The 22224-nt window shown below is 36.0% G+C and overlaps 1 protein-coding gene and 1 long non-coding RNA gene across 5 annotated transcripts; one reads left to right on the top strand and one right to left on the bottom strand.

Moving 5' to 3' along the window:
- Window positions 1-375: 375 nt before the first annotated feature.
- On the bottom strand, window positions 376-7323 carry LOC139823946 (DNA (cytosine-5)-methyltransferase 3B-like). The gene is made up of 18 exons (XM_071796413.1): window positions 7004-7323; window positions 6284-6500; window positions 5987-6075; window positions 5785-5901; window positions 5609-5687; window positions 5428-5535; window positions 5200-5358; window positions 5014-5105; window positions 4779-4889; window positions 3120-3342; window positions 2904-3031; window positions 2724-2771; window positions 2584-2648; window positions 2234-2502; window positions 1789-2025; window positions 1569-1710; window positions 1273-1487; window positions 376-860 (listed from the first exon to the last, which is right to left on the bottom strand). Exons 1-18 carry the CDS (start codon window positions 7208-7210, stop codon window positions 619-621), a joined length of 2748 nt encoding a protein of 915 aa, XP_071652514.1. The 5' UTR covers window positions 7211-7323; the 3' UTR covers window positions 376-618.
- Window positions 7324-13079: 5756 nt separating this feature from the next.
- On the top strand, window positions 13080-17556 carry LOC139823948 (uncharacterized). 4 transcript variants are annotated; one of them, XR_011734951.1, is made up of 8 exons: window positions 13081-13353; window positions 13496-13819; window positions 13942-14067; window positions 15341-15584; window positions 15667-15843; window positions 15921-16315; window positions 16452-16602; window positions 16685-16790. It is a non-coding gene; the product is annotated as an uncharacterized lncRNA (long non-coding RNA). The 4 variants fall into 4 exon arrangements; XR_011734953.1 differs by having other exon boundaries at window positions 15341-15642; window positions 15740-15843; XR_011734952.1 differs by lacking the exon at window positions 16685-16790 and adding an exon at window positions 16836-17556 and having other exon boundaries at window positions 13080-13353; window positions 15341-15843.
- The last annotated feature ends 4668 nt before the right edge of the window (window positions 17557-22224 follow it).

Raw genomic sequence — 22224 nt, 5'->3', positions numbered from 1 at the left:
TTTTCCTCGCCTCGATAGTAAGAATCCAATATGGCCGCGGTGACTACCCAGGAGCTTAATTCTTCTCTATTAATCATATTGGCCGAACAAATTGGGAATTATGCATAATGCCCGGCCATTATGCATAATGCCCAATTTATCAAATTGCCCGTAACAGATATACCATTACAAACCGGTTTTATAGATATAACAATAAAACAAAGATAACGGACAAAACGTTCCATTCCATCAAGGATTGTCAGGGATATATATTGAATACATATCATATAAAATATTATTTACATTATTTATATTGTAACATACATGTACATGTAACATCTCGTACAATGTCTATGTAAGAAATACAAATTTTAGATATATATACGAGGGTCGTTCAATAAGTCCTTAGAAAATGAGAAAAGGAGATTATGTTGAAAAATAAAAAAAATCTACCTAAAATAACTTTTTTTCTATCTTTTTTTAAGGACTTATTGAACGACTCTCGTATAAAATTGCGATCATACAAACGAGATCCAAAAATAGTACAAGATAAAAAAATCGTTACTGTGCTCAATTATTCGATTAGGATCAAAATTTCGTTAAAAATATGTATCGCGATAGAGAGATAGAGATATCTTCTTAAGAAACAGACTTCCTGCTCGTTTCATTTTCATTGCACTTAAAATATAAGCATAAAGGTCGCAATATGGCAATAACTGTTTGTACGCTCCAAGACTTGCCGAGCAATTTCTGTCGATTTGTGACTGATAAATTCTTCACGTCTGTATAATGTCGTGGAAAGCCAAAGATTTCCTCGAGTTCAGTGATCCATATCGTGTCAAATTTGCCATTCATTATAATTGGTTTCAATTCCGCTTTTCCTAGAATAGAAACAAGAGTTGAGTACAAATCACCTTCGATAGTTATTTGTGTAACAAGTGCTGTAAGATGAAAATTCCCGGGTGCGGAGTTTACGCACGAGCCGAAGGCGAGTGCGGTAACCGCACCCGGGAATTTTCATCTTACAGCACGGCTTGCACACCCTATTTTATGTTGCAAGTGCCTGGAAAGTGGTCTATCACGCACGCGTAGCGTGCGTAATGGGCCACTTTCCAGGCACGTGTTGCATAAATGTTTTTTATGCAACACATAAAAACGCGTGCGTAATGGGCCACTTTCCAGGCACGTGTTGCATAAATGTTTTTTATGCAACACATAAAAACGCGTTTTTCGTGCGAATTTTCATCTTACAGCACTTGTTACACAAATAACTATTGTAGGACGTAAAGATACCTTGCAGTAGGGAACCCGTTCTGCCCGTAACTGTATGAAGTTTCTTACAAAGGGCCTTCCGATTCAAGTTTGGCGTAAGCTTGTCTTGAACATCCTGACAGTTTTCAAACAGTTGCAAATATGGATTGAAGGGAAGATTATGCCAATAAAGTCTCAGTCTGTGCTGAGGCGAAAAATACGCTGAATCTATAACGTCAGGTTTCCGTCCCAGATATCTGCAATTAACACAAGTTAATTTCGTGATCGTAATATTACCCTTTGCCATTAGATTAAAGTTAAAAAATATTTCAATTTACTCGTTAATTTCTAATATGTACTCGGTTGGCATGGATGCGACATTTTCGAACAACCAAAACATGTGCCGACCTTTGTTGGCTTTTTCCAACAGTTTTTTTATTCGGATGTACTCGAAAAAGAGAATGCCCGTCCCCTTCGGATCTATGATCACAAGGTAGATAAACATCATTATTGCTCACAAAAATTTTTGAGAGATACATATTGATTGTCGAGAAGTACCGTGGAGACCTAATCGCGCCGGATTGACCAGACTTAAGTCGTTGCATGGCGACCCACCGATTAGCAAGTCAATCGGTGCGATTTTTTGAATTTTTTCCTTCGTTATGTCTCTTACATCTCCTAGATAAGTAATACGGTCGCCGAAGTGTGAGGAGCTAATCGTTAATGCATTTTCATCAATTTCACTAGCGTAATAAACGTCCACTTCAAGCCCCAATTTTTGAAGTACCAAAAAACCTATGTGTTTAATATAAAAAATAACATTTAAAACTATCTTTTGAATATATAAAAATATAAAAATATGAATTAAATATAAAAATACCATTTAAAAAAGTGAATACAAAAAATAATATTTAAATGTATCTTTTGAGCGTAACTTGCGCCAACTTAACGCAAGCTTTCAAAAAAGAAATGATCATAAATCAAATGCAAATTTTTGTCTTACCAGCGCTCAAACCGTCAAAAAGCGACAGCACGCGCACGGCTTCATTTTGCTTCTTATTACTTTCAACATCTACATCAGACGTCAGATTAGGAGTTGTGCGGAACATATTTGGAAATTTTTCTTTCCAATTTAACCGCGTACGAAATATCATATCCGCGGGCTGTTTGGTTTCGTCTCTGCAGAGAAAACATTCCCATGGATCTTCTTTCAGCATTTTGTCGTATGATTCTGGACATATCAAAATTTTCAGACATGCTGTACAGTAGACACTGAAATAGATAACGCGTTAAATAAATATACTCCAACGCGACAGAGATCGAGAGATCTATTTCAAGCGCGAGTGAACTAACCGTGGACATCCTTCTGAATCACAAATAAGAAGAGTACCGGTACTAGCGCAAACTGTGCAATAAAACTGAAATCAAATGTGAAACAAAGCAACAATTAATATTTCAATCTTTAAATATCGCCGGAGCTGCCGAATACTTACGCACTTGCCATCGTTCCCATACACGAACATACACTGTTTAAATTCGTACTGAAAAAAGAAAAACAGATGATATAACGCTTCTCGTTGTGCTTAGAAAATAGGTTTGACCGCGTAATCATCATCTTTCTACGATTACTTTGTTAAAAATTTATGAAAGAACGTGTCTTTTTTATCACATACCGAGCATTCTTTACATAAGGCTCCTGTAAAGAACGGATGTTCCTCCTTTTTACCTTTAGGAATCGTCAAACATTTTAAACATAATTTTTCTATGTCGCATTCTCCTGACATTGCGCGGCGAAAATCATCTGCGGTTGATGAAAAAATAATATATAAAAAAATTAAAGAGTTTTAATTTATTATTTATACGCACAATTTGTATACAATCTAACTTACCGCTCGCTTTTATATCACGCTTCCGTTCAGTATCATCTATATCTGACTTGAACTTAAGTTCGTTAATTTTTTTTATCATCATGTCGGAATACTTATCATATACCCTGTTAGAGTCCAAAACTTGCAATTGGTTATTTGGTATGTGAATACTATTTGAAAAATATTTAAAGACATTATCTAAAGTCCAATTATCCGTGTTGCATCCTAAACGTGAGCAATAATCCTAAAAAGTCAGATTCGTAAAGTCATGAAGGTTTTTGGAAATTTTTGCAAGAAAATATTCATCATACGTGTAACACAACATGTCGTACATTCAAATAAATTATTTATAATATTAATGATTATATAAAAATATAATATTATTAAAACGGGAAGAAAAGAGGCTATAAGGGTCAAACGCGGTTCTTCTTACGTAATGTCTCATTTATTCATCTTCTTGGATATAACGACTATCCTTTGACATTTATTTTTGATACTATCAACATGAGAATTAAAGCGTTACTTAACAGACGCACTCGCAGACAGGATGAATCTCTAACCATTTGCGAGGAAGAACGGCGTAAATGGTTTACTGTTCCATACGTTGAGGGGATCTCCGATGATTTTACAAGAGTTGTCGGGGATCTTAATGTCAGATTGTCTTTCTTCAGCCTAAACAAACTTAAAAAATTTATTAAAGTACAAAAGGATGTCCTCCCAGCTCAATCGAATAAAAATGTGGTTTACAAAATTTCCTGTAGAGAATGTGACGCGTCATACGTAGGCCAAACTAAAAGGCAATTAAAAACTCGAATTTCTGAACATCGGAGCCACATTAATAGAATTACCTCGACACAATCTGTCGTCAATGAACACAGGCAGAATCTAGATCACGATTTTGACTGGGAGAATGTGGAAATCCTAGACAAAGAGAAATATTTATCCAGGAGACTAATTTCTGAAATGATTCACATAAAACTAATATTAATAGAAAAATAGTATTAATTTGCAAAATGACACCGATTTTCTAAATCACGCATACATAACTATTTTAAATAAATTGTAAACCATGCCTACGATTGATGTCCTTATTGGCTGTACAATTGTTATGACGCGTCGAGCTCTCGTGCTCTCATTGGTATTTTGAATTTTATCACAATAATACTTTTATCATCGACACAACTATCTATGTATACATTCGAATTCTGACTGCGTTACGTTAAATGTTTTTATTCCGTCTGTCGTTTTCAAAAGGTCGATGTTACCGACAAGTCACTTCGATTATTTATTAATTCCCACGTTCTCTTTGGCCATTTGGTAAGTTAATCACTGTCTCGGGTTAATTAAGTTTTGATTTTATACATCAAAATCTTACAGATAAGGATCATTTGGTACAAATAACACGAGTCGACGAGTTTGCTATTTGGTTTGGAGATCGTGGGCTAACCATTGTTATCGCTGAGGATGGCTCGAAATTGAGCCGAAACGTTTGAAGTTATATCCAAGAAGATGAATAAATGAGACATTACGCAAGAAGAACCGCGTTTGACCCTTATAGCCTCTTTTCTTCCCGTTTTGTTAATTCTCGAGGGTCCGTTTACGATTTACTATAATATTATTGTATAAAAATATTATATAAATATATTATTGATTAGATAAATAATTCCTTAAATATTTTACCTTAGAAGCTTGAAGTACGCCTTCAAGATACGGCTGCCTACTCGTATTTTTAATGTACTTGCACATTTTTTCTATTCCTTTGTGAAATTTCAAAATATCGAGATGACGTACCTAGTAAATATAAAAATACATAATGATCGATAATTTTGCTATATAAAACAGAACATAAAACAAAAAAAGAAACATATGCAAATGTTTTCTTTTTAATTCGAGTGTTGATATTAAACATAATCACCTCTGAAACTTGATAATCTCCATACCACATAATCCATTGACATCCAAACCTCGGTTCTTTCAAGCAACAGTCGCGATAATCAATAATCATCGCTGAAAAAAATGTAAAAAATTCTTCATACTTATGAGGTCAGATTAAGCAAAAGGTTAGTTAAAAAAAAAGGCAAAAGAACAAATGCGCTTATACCGGGCCACCAACAGTGTCCAGGGATTTTCGCCCAAGCTATTACACCAGGCTGTTGGTTTTGCAGATCTAAACGCTCATCATCGATCTGTTTCCAACTTGTAGTTGTATCTTTATTTTTTTCCACTTTCTGCTTTTTTGTCGGTGGTACTTCCGGTGAACCTGTAGAGGGTATTAATTTAACATTTCAAGCAGAGTATGCGAACATTACAGACGTAAAAAAAGACATACTTCTCCGACTCAATATACATTTTTTAGTAGCTTTTTCGTTCCTTTCCCTCAATTCATCCAATTTTGCTTGTATGTCTTCCGGATATGGATAAAATGATAGGTCGTCCACTGCCATACCAAATAATTTTTGCATTTATTTGCAACGGTTACGAAAGATAATTCGTAGGTTTTTATGACTTACATGTCTCCATATCTATGTTCCGTCGTATCCAAAAATAATAAGGCTCTGTCAGATTGCCGTTGTAACGTTGGTGAAGCATCTAAAATAATCGTAACAGCACATCCGCATTTTTAGAAGTAATTCCTTATGTAATTCTTACTGTCTTTTATTTTATTCTCATAGAGATATCAAACAACCTTTATAGTCGTGTTAATGGCGTGCACACGAACATTTTTACGTGACGGTTTGCCTATCAGTGACAATCGCTCCTCCAAACACCTCGAGAACGGTTGTATTTGTGTTCCTTCTCTGAGCTGAAATCACATCTCATCAATTACATCTCATTGTTTTTTTTTTATGAAAAAGCTTCTTATCGCTCGAAACACCCTACTAACTTACCAACGATATTTGCGATTCTCCGATCCAGAAGACCCACAACTTGCTAGGCGCAGGAGCCATTCCTACATGTTTGGCGTCAACTATCAGTGCTGCAATATCACGTTTTCAATTTAAAAAAAAACACACTTTCTTTAAGAGAAAATTAAGTACTCAAAAACAGATGAGTTATTTAATATCTAAGATGTAATTGCGAGTACAACGAAAACGGTATATCTAATTAAGCAGAAACATCAATCACAACGTTAATTCCCAACTTCACGCAGTAAAATCCGTAATATATATCTTTAATATATTTACCTGGCCACCATTCTCCAAAGGATCCCCACACTAGCTTCCCGACATGATGATTTACTTTACTTTGGTTTTTGGTCTTTACCAGAGCCCTAGTCACCCTGCGTGGACCACTTTCCTTTTTATCACCATCATCCAAATTGTTACCCTTGTCACACGGGAATTGTCGCATTACATTTATTTTGCTATTAAGTTTTGGGTTTTTGGTACCTCTACCTTGGACCTATTAACATTACATTCAAACATATATCGTGTATTATTACGTTTACATATATTAATTATGGATTTTATGCTTTTGTATAATTTATGGATCCTCTTGTATAATTTTTTTTTAACACACATTGTTTGCATTTACTTTTTCTAAATTAGATAAACGGTACGTGACTCACAGAATTAATCGAGTCTTTCGAAAATTTCCAAAGATTACTTCGACAAATATATCATTTCAAAACTATATATTGTTATACATAAAAGTCCTTTTTTTATATGCTCACTCTCTCTATCCTTCCCACACAGCACACTTTATCTGAGGGACGTCCTACAGACATTTGGGATATCTCAGTAACCGGTGGATATCCAGTGGATACACAATAAATGTCCCTCAGGATATCCTGTGCTGTGTGGGTTCTTATATTAAAAAAACTTTATACAATTTTTAAAACAAATTTGACATGTCAATCTCACAAGCAACTGTGTTAATGAATATGTAAGTAAAAATTCGCTCACCTTGACATTATCGTCTTCATTCTTAATGCTGTAGTCCATCGATGCCGATCTCCTAATTGTTTTATTTTTATTTCTATACGTGATTATATCGTCAGATTGACTTGGGAATTCTATATCCTCGTCCGAATCGTGAAGAGAACTGTTTTTGGCCATGCACTGTGAAAGTATCTGACATTTCGTGATACCACGTGATACTTGATGTAACATGCGAAGGGTCGACAGGAGTAACACTACCGACCTCTGTCGGGTTGCTTAGCTGCGAGTCCGTATATTATTTATTATAAATTTTTTAAAAGCCAAAATGGAAAATCCGGCTCTGTACCAGCTTGCGGCTGATCTTACTGATTAAAACGAGCATAAGTTTAATGAGATTCGTTAATTAATTTGGCTAAAATTTGGGATAACCGTTCCTAAGCAGCTTTGCAGTTCTAAGCAAGCCTGAAAAAGCTGCTTAGAAAAGGTTATCCCAAATTTTAGCCAAATTAATTAACGAATCTCATTAAACTTATGCTCGTTTTAATCAGTAAGATCAGCCGCAAGCTGGTACAGAGCCGGATTTTCCATTTTGGCTCTTAAAAAATTTATAATAAATAAAATGCGGACTCGCAGCTAAGCAACCCGACAGAGGTCGGTAGTGTTAAGGTGGAAGCACATAAAATTGCAGGAGCCATGAGCAGAATGCAGAACTCATATGCGCATGCGCTATGGTATCTGCATTCTGCCCATGGCTTCTGAATTTTCAATCTACATAAAAATACATAAGCATAGTTTATGTAGATTGAAAATTCAGAAGCCACAGTCATGGGCAGAATACAGGCAGATACCATAGCGCATGCGCATATGGCTTCTGCGTTTTGCTCATGGCTCCTGCAATTTTATGTGCTTCCACCATTACTCCTGTCGACCCTTATGGCTTCTGCCCACAGGACGCGGAAACGCTTGCCGCGCGGCAAGAAGCGACGCGGTAGCCAATAAACTTTTGGTTCTTACGGAAAAGCGACACGGTGATTGGCTACCGCGTCGCTTCTTGCCGCGCGGCAAGCGTTTCCGCGTCCTGTGGGCAGGAGCCATTAAGGTAGAAGCACATAAAATTGCAGGAGCCTTGAGCAGAATGCAGAAGCCATATGCGCATGCGCTATGGTATTTGTAGAGCTCTACAGATACCACAGCGCATGCGCATATGGCTTCTGCATTCTGCTCATGGCTCCTGCAATTTTATGTGCTTCCACCTTTAAGGGGATCCTATAGTGGCGGTAGTTACCGACATTTTTTCATTTTAAGGAATCTTTGAATTGGCTTTACAGAATTGCAAGTTTTTGGTCTAGAATTAAAGTACGCACAAAAATCTACATCGCGTTATACGATTTCATATCGGGAACGAAAAAAAATTAAAAATTTTACTAATTTGGGCACATACAACTGTCATCTGACGACAATAACAAAATTACTACAGTTTATATATATATAATGACACCAAGGCGACGTAGGGACAACATGTAGGAACAATATCGTGTAAATAAAACTAAGATTCAACGTCTAGAAAAAAAGATTTTGTAAAATGAAGTTTTATTAAGCAAAAGCACATTCAGGTTGATAGGATAAGCAGTATTGCGTATAGCGAGAGATGGCGCAGCATTCGAACAAAGACAGATGCCTCTCGTTAGACAAGGACAGATATAGATATATAACATAGAAAACAGGATTAGAAATGTTGACATTACCGACGTCGAGGAAGTTCGGCCTTCGCTATAGGATCCCCTTAAGGTGGAAGCACATAAAATTGCAGAAGCCATGAGCAGAATGCAGAAGCCATATGCGCATGCGCTATGGTATCTGAAGAGCTCTAACAGATACCATAGCGCATGCGCATATGGCTTCTGTATTCTGCTCATGGCTCCTGCAATTTTATGTGCTTCCACCTTTAAGGGGATCCTGCAGTGACTGGCGAACTTCCTCGATGTCGATAATGTCAACCTTTCTAATTTTGTTTTCCCTATATCTGTCTTTGTCTAACGAAATGACATCTGTCCTTTTTTCGATTGCTCGCCATCTTACGCAAGATCCGGCAACTATTGTTGCTGCTCTTCTTGTCATCCTGCATCCGTATTTTCATTACTAAAATAATTATTAGATGGATCTTTTTTTGTACGCATTGAATCTTACTTCTACTTAAACGATATTATTCCTACATGTTTTCCCAAGGGTGGATGATAAACATTATGTACGTATAAACTGTAGAATTTTTGTTTTAAGCAAATATTGTCGTCAAGTGACAGCTGTGTATGTGCCCCAATAAGTAATATTTTTAATTTTTTGGTGCTTTTGATATAAAATCGCGTTTTCCACCCTAGATTTTTGTGCAGACTTTAATTCTAGACTAAAAACTTGCAATTTTGTAAAGCCAATTAAAAGATCCATCGATTAACGATAATGTCGGTAAATCATACGGCTGCAGGATCCCCTTAAGGAGGTTGAAGCGATCCAGTTGAGTCAATTGACGGTTTAGAAAAAAGTTTTTTATTAGGTCATTAAAAAATCTGTGTTAGGTATCATTTTATTCTCTATACGCTGCTATTGCATAAAACGTATAGTAAAAGTATCATATTATGCATCTGTATATTTTAATTAGCTAAAAACGAAACACTTTTTTGCCAATGCCAACTTGAAAACTTGTAGTATTGCTAATTATTTCAATATAAAAATGGCATGAATATATGTTTTGCCGTTGATAGAATGAAATAATGATTCTTACTGGTAGCTCCCTTGACAATTATATAAGCTATCGATTTTTTAATAACTTTCCGTCGATTATATTAAATACGATTGAAACTTGGCAACGTTTCACTTTTATGGGGTTGGTAGCAGTACTCGCCTCTGTGTTGAGCCACGTAACGGCAGTTGCTAAACGTAAACATGCCGGTGAATTTTCTGTCATTCTGGATAGGTTAGGTGCCCGCCGCGAGACCGTGGCTATACCCAAATCCTGTCGGTATGTGCACGTTTTTGGTTCTCTTCCGTGCTGTGTCTACTATTTTGTGGTAATGTCAACGATTTTAGGGATCTCTTTTATGTTATGTTCACAATTTTTTGGTTTTCTTCCGTTAGATTCATGATTTTTTGGTTTTATTTCCAAAGAGAATAAAAAAATCGTGGACATAGCACGGAAGAGAACCACAAAAATGTGCACATACCGACAGGATTCGGGTACAGCCAAAACGCTGGCGACGCTGCGTTGCCACATCTACCTACTCGCGAACTATCAACTGCTATTTCAGTCTAATTTCGATCGCTTTAACTTGTAATATATTTGTTATTAGATGGTGAATACGTGTTTTCTTGCGTTCTAAATGTTCGCATTAATTTACTGTACGCGTAGGCACGTTTTTTGAACGTTTATATAGACTAGATATTAAAGAAAATTGGGATCAATCATCGCCGTCAACGCTTTCTCCATCTAACCCCATGTAAAATGACGCATTTTTGGAAATTAATATCTCAGCTTCTGGATGGTCAATAAATCTGAAATAATTCTCACACATGCGGTAGATCCTATACTATCATATATATTTTTTACAAACTAAAATCTAGAGTTGACCAAACTGCTTCAACCTCCTTAAGGGGATCTTATAGCGAAGGCCGAACTTCTTCGACGTCGGTAATGTCAACATTTCTAATCCTGTTTTCTATGTTCTATATCTATATCTGTCCTTGTCTAACGAGAGGCATCTGTCTTTGTTCGATTGCTGCGCCATCTCTCGCTACACGCAATACTTACTGCTTATCCTATCAACCTGAATGTGCTTTTGCTTAATAAAACTTCATTTTACAGAATCTTTTTTTCTAGACGTTGAATCTTAGTTTTATTTACACGATATTGTTCCTACATGTTGTCCCTACGTCGCCTTGCTGTCATTATATATATATAAACTGCAGTAATTTTGTTATTGTCGTCAGATGACAGTTGTATGTGCCCAAATTAGTAAAATTTTTAATTTTTTTTCGTTCCCGATATGAAATCGTATAACGCGATGTAGATTTTTGTGCGTACTTTAATTCTAGACCAAAAACTTGCAATTCTGTAAAGCCAATTCAAAGATTCCTTAAAATGAAAAAATGTCGGTAACTACCGCCACTATAGGATTCCTTTATGCCCGGTGTCTACGATGCAAGAACTGTGTCCAAGTTTCGATTTAAGCCAATAAAACTGCTACTTTTCTGTAAGAGCTGCAAGTTGATTGGCTTAAATTGAAACTTGGACACAGTTCTTGCATCGTGGACACCGGGCTTTAAGCCTTGTGTACACGATACTAGAAATCGGTCCGAGTTTCGGTTTAAGCCAATGAAACTGCTGCTTTTCTGTAAGAGCTGCAAGTTGATTGGCTTAAACCGAAACTCGGATCGATTTCTAGTATCGTGTGCACAAGGCTTTATAGCAGACCAAGCAGCTCAGTAGCGGTCGAACATGATTGGCTCTTACTTTTAGAACCAACCAATCGACGCAGAGTGTTTAAGACAAACTCAACAGTTGTGGCTGCTGAACGCTGAAATCGATGCAATCGTGGAAAACACTCCGGTAAGCCGTCTCCGTGCTCTCGTCGAATTTGCAATCGATCGAATATCTGTATCTCTTTCTTCTAGACGTCTGCCAACACGGTACTAACGAACATCGATGACTTTTCGGCATTTGTCGAATCGAATGAACGTTCCAAGGATGATAAATCCCGATCGTTAGACTCGTCATTGTCCACCCAATCGTATTCTTGACTGAGATCCTTAGTAACTCGAATCCTTAATTGTAACTCCAATCCCCAGGAGTTCTCCTCGATTTCGGAAATCGTTTTTCCAATATTTTCAACATTCTTTCTCAATTTTCATGTTTATTTCTTCTTTAATATCTCGCATAAGTGCATCGGCTGTGTCTTTCTGCGATTTCCTTTCGCACGAGTTGGCATTTGTAAAATTGTGAGAACGCCGCCGTGCTTTATGTTTCGCTGTAATACCGTGATTTCCTCCGCGACATCATGCATGCCAGCTGCAACAGCATCTCTCGAATCCGATTTGCTTTTCGGAGAATTTCCCTCCAAATCTTGAGAAATTCGCCGACGGTCGTAGTGATTATATGCCGTGAAGTTATTATGAGTCTTTTTTTCCTCTGTTCAACCGACCTCCCCAGGGGGAAATGGTAAATCGGATCGACATCGATCAGACGTCGATGGCGTCTACAGCTTTCCCAGATCGAAATAGCAAATCAGATCGACGTCAATCAGACGTCGACAGCATTTACAACTTCGATCGATTATATAGGTTTAAATTGAAATATAAAATATTAAAAAATTAAACGGGTCTTAATTCCTATCTACCACAAATAAACGGACATGAGGATTTTACCTGCTTTTTTGATTACAAATAAACTCATTCATATTTTTCGACACGTATAAAATTAGGAAAATTATGTACATACATGCAGGGTGGACAAAATATAGCATGAGTTGATACAAATTTTTGTCCATCTTATATATATGTATATGAAAAAGTATACATATGCTATAATCTATTTTATTATTATAATATTTTTTTATTATATAATTATTATATATAATTATTATAATAATTATTATATAATAAAATTTTTATAATTATATAACGTGTATCAAGAGACACGGTAGTGTCTCGCGCCAAGTATGTACATACACGCGAAGCGAGACCGCACCGTGACTCTTTTAAGTACGCGACGCGACGGGTGCGAGTATACGAGATGTTGAGATCTCGATAACGAGTGAACGGATCAAGTTCTAAGTAGGCTTGATCGATAGCTTGGGGTCCAATTAAGGGGAAAGGGGGGTTTCTCTTATAATATTCCGCTACGTGCCCTACGAGCGGAGATATTGCGACGCAAAGTCCAAATGTCAAAATTTTTTTTAAGATACTTTTTTCTACGTCGACCGCTCTCATTCATTATAACATAAGTACATGTAACAAACAGAGAACAGAGAAATGTCACTTTTACTTTTTCGACACTCGCGGCTATCGGCGTTAGTATCGCGGTGCAGTGCAGTGCAGACAGTGCGTTCGTTTAGCGCGCTGTCAGTCATTGGGTGCGTTCAGCCGATACTCCGCTAGCCTAGCAATCGTGAGCAGTCGCTCGTTTTCGCTCGTTTCCTCTCCTTTTAATCCATTGGGTCAAAAGAGAGGAAATGAGCAAAAACGAGCGACTGCTCACGATTGCTAGGCTAGCGGAGTATCGGCTGAACGCACCCATTCATCAGTTATAACCTATCTCGAGAGACACGGTAGTACGCGCGGAGCGAGACCGACCGTGACTTTTTACACGACGCGACGATTAATTCAAGGTAATTGTTTTATGTAATTATCCTATAATTATCTTATTCTATATATTACTGTTATACTTATTTTATTTACTGTTTACTACGTTTACGTGAGTGTTTATACATACAGGTTAACCTATTATATTATTTTTTATATTGACGGCAGGGAGCTGATACTGAGATCAAGGAGCCTGTTCACACGAGGCGTTTCTGCCGCGCGATTGCGGCCGCGCGTTAACGTTTGCACGAGCCGCACGCTGTCGCGAGGTATAAGGTGCGACAACGCGCGCATACGCTCGTACGCGAAACGGCAGTAACACCGTAATCGTGCCGGCGATATACTGAATTGCTTCGTGCTTATCTGGAGATTTCGTATCCCTACATCGTGTTACCACCGCTGCCGGAAAAAAAGGTTCTCTATGCTTGGCAGAAAGTGACGACTGACACGTTCGATCCCGACTTCGTTGATCGCAGAAGAGCTGGACTCGAGGTACGTTTCCGATTTGCAATTATAACAGTATCGTGCGATGAATGTTGTACCCAATTATAACCTCAAATGAAGTTGTGCACGTTGCTAGTATTCTGATTATACAATACATTTTTACTTTGTAGAGGTATTACATATTGACAGCAGAGAGCTGATACCGAGGAGATCAAGGAGCCTGTTCACAGGTATATATTGACGGCAGGGAGCTGATGCCGAGGAGATCAATCCCGTTTACGCGCAAAGGAATTATCGTAAGTTATCCCACACAGCACAGGTAGATCCTGAGAATGTACTCAGTATATCGCAAACCTAGATTATGTCTATCCTGTTGATATTTGAAATACGTCTATGATATTTTGAGAATGTACTGAGGATGTTCTAATGTCTGCCCTAGAAGCTTACTCAGTATATACTGAGAATATTTTTTGGTATATTGTGAGTATATTAAAAGAATATTTTGATTACATTACCAGTATTTATTAGAGAATATCTCCTGGGGCCCGATTCTCTAACGACAAACGTATGCGTAAACTCTGCTCTAACGGAAAAGCTGCAAGCTTATTGGCTAAAAACTGTGCGATAGCTAATCAATTTGCAGCCTTTCTGTTAGAGCAGAGTTTGCGCATACGTTTCTCGTTAAGCAAACAAATTTTTTAACTTTGCTCTCTGTTAACTCTTATCGAGAAAGTTTAATGCCCTGCAAAGCAGGTATAAACGAACGCCCCGGATGAGGAGCACACTTCGTAAACAAAAAGGTTATGTCAGAGGCCTTACTAGTGAGCACGCCCTACCTGGCGAACTTGAGAACGCTGGAGAAACCCTGCCGAGCTGCCTTAAATATAAGAGTCGATGTTGAATCTTAATTACGCGAAAGGATACTGGCGATGCGCCGCGTAGCGGGCGCGAGCCGAACTCTCTCGCCGCGCGACCCCGCGCTTAAAATATCAGTAAAATAATATATTATTCTGATAAATTTAGCATATCCTAAAAATATTCGATAAATAGACCGAATATTACTGATAAATGTCGAATATCCTTAAAATATTAGTAAAATAATATACTGCAAAATACATTATAGAGATATTATCAAGTATATCTTGTATATCTGTAGTACATTGAGTATCAATTCAGTATATACGAATGATATCATGTGCTGTGTGGGATTATTATCGGTTCAACTTATTTTTTATTCTTTTCCAGTTTTAAGAGTTAGAAAAAGATAAAAATGCTCTCTTTTCATTTCATATATACATTTTTTTACATGTCCTCCTTCTCTCTTTTATTCACTGTTATCTGTTGTACTTCGAAATCACTTATCTCTCTTATCTTCCTTCTTTTTATGTCTCCCTTTCCTTTGATGTTACTTAAAAAAATTTGTAACTTTTCCATTTTTACTGTTAGTAGAATATGCTTCTCAAATTTGACAATTTATTTCTGAAACATTCCGTATTATATTATGCACTATATAAATTAAACTATGTATAATATATATAAACTAATTATATGTATGTTTGTGAATTATAGCAATTAGATAAGGAACTAAAGTTTCGTCATATCTGAAAAATGGCACCACCGAAGGTATTACTCGGACAAAATCGACAAAACAACTTTGAGGAAAGAAATAACGACCAGAAGTCAAAATTCTTTACAGAGCAATGTATTACGACAACCCAATGTTGGTAGAGAAATTCGCGCCAAGCGAAAAGTGGAAGTTTCGCCGTTTAAAGAAAAAACGCATAAAAGATGCGCTTTTGCAAACATCACTAATGTATGTGTACTCTACACAATTATTATATCAAAATTGAAATGTATATTTTGATTCAGTGGTAAGATTTAAATGCAATTTTCAGCTCGATTTTTATGTCGACGTCCATTCTTTCCTCATGAAAATTAAACCACTATTTTAATTTATCCCAAACACAGCATTGTAATATTTACATTATGTGCATGTACCGTCGGTCACGCGGAATGCAAGAGAAAATCCGCCGTTAAATTGAGCGAACATTCACGAATCCTGATACCCACAAGTAATTTCTTACAATCTTCTTATGATCCTGATTATCTCAAAATTTGTATTTTGTACGTGTATTTTATGCTTTGATAGAAGGAACGTGAAAAAGAGCAGGAAAGGAAAGAGCACTAGCGGCGAAGCAGACAGAAAAGAACAAACAGAAGAGACAGATTCAAGCTTTGTCTTTTAATCTGGACGAAGACGAAGATGAAGCTGAGATGTCTTCTGACGAAGACAATGCCGAAAAATCCCCGGAGGCAGAAAATGTGCAATCTGATGGCCCTGCGATTAAGAAGATTTAGAAAAATCCAGATGTAGATACATGTTTTTTGCCAGTAGGGAAAGGAACGAGGAGGAAAATAAACTTAGGGAAGAATTGAGACAAGAATGGGCTAGAAAGCAGAACGCGTTGAAGGAAGAAGAAATTGAGATCACATTCAGTTATTGGGATGAATCTGACCATCGTCGGAGTGTTATAATGAAGAAAGGTGAATGTCTCAGTGGTTTAGAGAACGTTTAAGTTATTAAAATACTCTAGTGTCACTTTTGGAGTAACATTGGCATGATATATAATGGTCTGCTGCATAAATTAAATTTTCACATACAGGTAATTCTGTTTATTAGGTTCTTCAGAGATGTTTAGAAGTTCTGAGGCGTGAATTCAGCGAGCTTAAAACAGTAATGGCAGATCAGTTAATGTATGTCAAGGAGAATCTTATATTACCGCACCATTATACGTTTTACTGCAACTGTAACTGATTTTATTGTAACTAAGGTAAATATACTAAATGATAAAACTTATGAAGCAATATCACAATGTTGGCATGTTATTTTAATGTATGTAATATTGCGATTAGGCACGAGGAAAGAGCGGGCCTCTGTTCACATTTGACGTTCACGATGATATTCGTATTATGCACGATGCTTCTGTCGAAACCGAGAAATTTATTATTAAAAGAATACTTTGTATAATTCTCTTTTATGTTATTTTTTTATTTTTCTCATTAGATCATGGTACGAGAGGAACAAACACATTTTTCCAGCGAGTAGATGGGAACCTTTTGATCCAACGAAAAGTTACGACAAGTATACAGTGTCGGATAAAAATAGGAAGAAAGCTAAAATCTGATCTTAGATTCAACGAAATGTCCAATTTTGTTTAAAGGATTCAGATTCAAGGACTGTAAATATTATAACCAGATAAATAACTTTGTTTCATCGTACTATTGATTCATTATAAAAGCTGATTATATATATATATATATATATATTATAATTTATTTTATAATGAATATATATTAGCTACATTGTATTTTTAAGGACTGTGATTTTAATTCATTCAGTTATGTGATAATATTTAATTTATTTACTCGATTATGTAGCTCTACTAAATAGTTAAGTTTTCGCAAACATTTGGAGGGAAAATAAAAATACATGAATAGTTTAATGACTTGAATATAATAATTACAATATGAAAATACAAAACCATACTTTAATTCATTCCGATAACAATCAGAAACAGTATTAAAATATTAATCCATGATCAGATCCTCTAACAAAAATCTATTTACAAATATTAAATGTATCATCTCTTGTCATTTCTTGAAGGTAACTGTACAAAAATAAATATATACAATTATATCGATTATAATCGCGTATTATTCATAGGTTTGATACAAGTTGGATCCATGTATGTAATATTTTCGGGAAAATGGTCCATTATAATAAACTTTTTTTCAGTCGATCTGTTCAAGCAGTCAAGGAATCCGAACCAATAAATAACTAGTCCAGACCCGAATCTGTTCCAGTAGTTTCCAGTTTCGCATCGTTTTATATTCTTCATGTGTTTTTAATACATGAATTATTACTTATTTGAAAATTAATAATTAGTGGATAAGGAATAATCACATTGTTAGGTAAATTTTTTATTTTAAAAATAATAATTGGTTTAATATAAATAATTTAATTATTGCAGATAAACATGATTTAAAAAACATGTTAATATGTTTGCACAAGCTCGCGCACAAGCCTGATCTCTAGAATTAGATGAGGAAGGAACAAATAAAAAGTATCCGTTTATTGAGAGAAAGATTGCGTTTCGTAATTTATGTAATTTAGAAAAGTCTAGATTGGGCAGACCTATACAAAGAATACCAACATTTGTTGCATAGGAGAAGGAAAATTGCCCTAAAACCTTCCCAGTATTCTTGAACAAAATTATACATAAGTAATATAAAATACAATATAAATAATATAAATGCACAAAAGAACATATAAATGGTTATCGTAGAACAGTCCTTTCTTTAAATATATGGCATAATATACTTTGAAGTTTTACTGAGGTACTTCTTTATCATATAAAATATTCATTATAAGAAGAATTGTCATAGTATGTTTTCATATAATTTCTCTTGACGTAGTCAAGCTTCGAATTAGTTGTTCTTCTCTAAAGAAAGGATCGTTTGAAACATAAACATAAATCAATTAATACAAGAATATCACTTCAGATAGAATTTGTATAATCTGGGAAATAATGCATCAATCTTTTATTTGAAATAATGAATAACTATTATCTTTCTATTAAATAATATTATTTGTAGTTTCAATACTGATTGAGCATTACCAAACTCGTGTCTAAATCACGGCAAAGCAATATACTAAATCATGAGCGATTACTACAACACAAGCTATACATACAAAATGAGCAACAACAGAAACATAAGCAATAAATTTCTCACTGAGTTTACTGAATTAAATCTTGTAATAGGCAGTCTTTGATTGACACACTAATTCACCATAGAATAAACATAATGTTTGATAATTAGTAATACGCAAAATAATCACTAGAATAATATAAAGTAATTGAATAAGAGCTTTTATAGCAACGCACGCAAACGGTTATTTGATAATTGTATTACAACGCCTGAAACGATTTATATATTTCGTAAAGAACGCATTCTAATTTAGTACGTAATACAAGTGAATATAATGAATGTCCGCAAATTAACGTAATGAACGATAAAAGATATTGTATAATCAATTATAATGAAACAATCGCACCAAAGAAAGAAGTAAAGTTTTGCATTGAAATAAAATGGTTGCAACCAAAGAAATAATTAATTAATGGACTTTTAGACTGAGTTTAAAGTTATACAATTGACTCGAAATAAATTGTGCACAATCCTGTAATAAGAGAGGATGTTTCCTCCCAACCCGCGAAACTTATTATATCTCCTCAGATTAGCAAGGATAACCCTCAGATGAATTAAGGATACTTTGATCAGGATCCTTACCGTGACGTTAGATGAGCTTCTAACGTCTCTACTCACGATTGTGAATTAATTGGTTACCTTGTGAGTAAAGCAGATGAATAATTATAGCTAGTCTTACAGACCACGCAACAGACAAATTTCCTCTCAATGTATAAGTAGCTGCTCGTATTCCGTCTGAACAGGCTTCCTTGAACGTTCCAGAAAATGGCTGCCTTCCTTGATCTTTCCACGTGTCGGCATGGCTCGCCGGGACGTATATCCTTGGCTTCCTTTCGGCGACGATTGTAGTTGTCCGCATATCTCGTTGATTCTTATATGGTGAACAATTATATTGTTTACTGCACACGAAGAGGCAGATCTCTGCTACCTCACAACTTAACTGAGAAAATATGACGCAATTACTGGTTTGACTCGAACTTATGTATCACGTACGATGTATCACGCACGATGTCTGGGAAACGAATGCTCGGCGCTCGCTCGCCCGGGCTGCGCGCCCCTCCCAACATGCTCAAGCATGCGCGGTAAACACGCGCCTCGCCGCCTGGGACGCAACGTTGTCGGCGCCGCTCGCGCGCTTTTTCACCGAACTACGTAGAATGCGCGGCTTGACCTATCGAATTACAACCGCCACTGATGGCCGCAAAAAAGAATAACACAACCTCTCTCTCTCTCTCAACTTCAAACATAATATTACATATATGTATATATACGATATATATGTGTATTTATATCCACTTAACATAGAGAATTGCAAGAATAACATTAAATATAATAAAAACAAATACTTTTACTTCGCCAGTGAGTGATAAAATTAACAAACTCATTTGCTTCGACCAAACTGGCTATTTTTATTTAATTAGCGCAACGCGTTTCGACCAAGATTCTGGTCCTTTTCAAGTGCGTACAATATTAACCGCTTGCAGAACACTCCATTAAATCAAAGTGGCAGCAATGAGTCTACGAAATGATTCGCAAGTCAGATGGTGAAATTAAACAAGTCATATTAGTAGATGTCATACAGTATGGTGCGTTCACGTTAGATGACAACGAACGACGGAATCTTGGTCGAAACGCGTTGTGCTAATTAAATAAAAATAGCCAGTTTGGTCGAAGCAAACGAGTTTGTTAATTAAATATAATAAATACGTATTTAATCAATACATATTTAATAAATTTCAAAAATAGGAGACAATAGTTCTATATTATAACTATTATTACATTTAATGTTATAGCGATTCTCTATATAATACGAATATAAATACACATATATGTATATTTGTAAAAAATAAGAAGTTATATATATATATATATATATATATATAAATTTTTAATAAAAATGTAATTTGTTGTTATTGTCAACAGTACAAAATTACCTTTTTCAAAAAAGGTAAAAAAAGGCGCCAAGTACACGTGCAATGTATGTTGTAAATCTAAAAATCTTAAATGGTAGTAGCTTTATTTCTTCCTAACAAAATAATTCACAAAATTTCGTTACCTAACTCAACCCAAGTGATATATGTATAGTAGCTTTATTTCTCCCTAACAAAATAATTTACAAAATTGCGTTACCTAATTCAACCTAAGTGATGCCATAAAAAAGCAGCGCCAAGTTTTTTACAAGAAAAATTTATTTATTTTATTTTAATTAAATATTTTCATTTTATAATGTTACTTCTTTAATTCTTTGTGATTAAAATAATTCTTTGTAATATTATAATTTTATCAAGGAGAATTAAAACTACTACCACTTGGGTTGATAGAAAGACTCTCAGGAATATAAAGATACATACCACTTGGGCTGAGTTAGGTAACACAATTTTGTTTTGTTTTTTAAAAGTAGTTGCACAACAATTATTTTTCAAAGTGTATATATTCTCTTTGCAATTGGCGCAATTTAAAGATTTCACATCTTTTTTTGAAATACGTATCACTTAGGTTGAATTAGGTAACGCAATTTTGTAAATGATTTTGTTAGGGAGAAATAAAGCTACTATACATATATCACTTGGGTTGAGTTAGGTAACGAAATTTTGTGAATTATTTTGTTAGGAAGAAATAAAGCTACTACCATTTAAGATTTTTAGATTTACAACATACATTGCGCGTGTACTTGGCGCCTTTTTTTACCTTTTTTGAATATAGTTTACGTCACGTAAACTATAAATTTTCAGTATTGGCAGTAAAAATCTAAAAATCGAAACGCGGCCTACATGTAGTAGCATAGTGATATAAACTTTACATTGCAGGATTAGATGTAATTGATGTAAACTTGTTACGGGAACAAAAAGCTCAGTATTAAATTAATGTGAAACGGATAGAACGAACGAATGTATGTTTGAAAATAACGCAAGTAAAAATCATCAGAAACAGATTTTGTTAAATGAGAAAAATAGAACCTAAGTTTTTTGTACTCACGTGTGCATATATTAGAAAATACATTATACATTAAAAGAGTGAAATCGTAAAGAATCGAAAGAAAGTGCCAGACTAGAGTCAAGCTCAACAGGGTCTTCTTTCCCCGCTAATTTTTCCAAGCTTGTTCCCTTGGCAGTGGTTTCGCTAGATAGTAAATAGGGACAGTGGGAATCTCGTTAAGAAAGGAAAAAGAGAGTACCGCGAACCAGAAACGAGAAGAAGAAACGCAAACGGGCGGCAAGAAGAGAAGAACGAAACAGTGGGGCGCCAGCGATTCCAAACGCACGGAGAGAGAACAAAGGAAGACTGCGAAAGTAAAAAGCGCAAAACTTCAAGAGCCACCTTCCCCGATCCTAGAACACCAGAAGAGAACCTGCAAATACGCTTGGCACGCCCGATACGGGAAAAACCCACTCCTCAGTTAAGTACCCCCAAACGTACCAACCCTTCACGACGCGATACACCCCGAGTTAACTAAACCACCCACACTACCCCCCATGACCCACAGACACCACCTAGCGGCAACGTACAATCTGATACAGGAGTCAAAACCCAACCCTTACCGTCACTACCCCCCCCCTGGACGCCACAACAAGTCTCCTTGCATGCTCCAACAATACCCTCATAACGTTAACCCCCTTCTTGTCCTAACCCCCCCCCCCCCCCCCCCAGAACAATGGGGAGAAGGACGAGGGGAGAACGATCGCCAT

Source organism: Temnothorax longispinosus, unplaced genomic scaffold (genome assembly GCF_030848805.1).
Source record: "Temnothorax longispinosus isolate EJ_2023e unplaced genomic scaffold, Tlon_JGU_v1 HiC_scaffold_22, whole genome shotgun sequence".
Classification (NCBI taxonomy): Eukaryota; Metazoa; Arthropoda; class Insecta; order Hymenoptera; family Formicidae; genus Temnothorax; species Temnothorax longispinosus.
The sequence above is the reverse complement of the archived record's forward strand: the minus strand, read 5'-3'. Positions and strand labels throughout refer to the sequence as shown.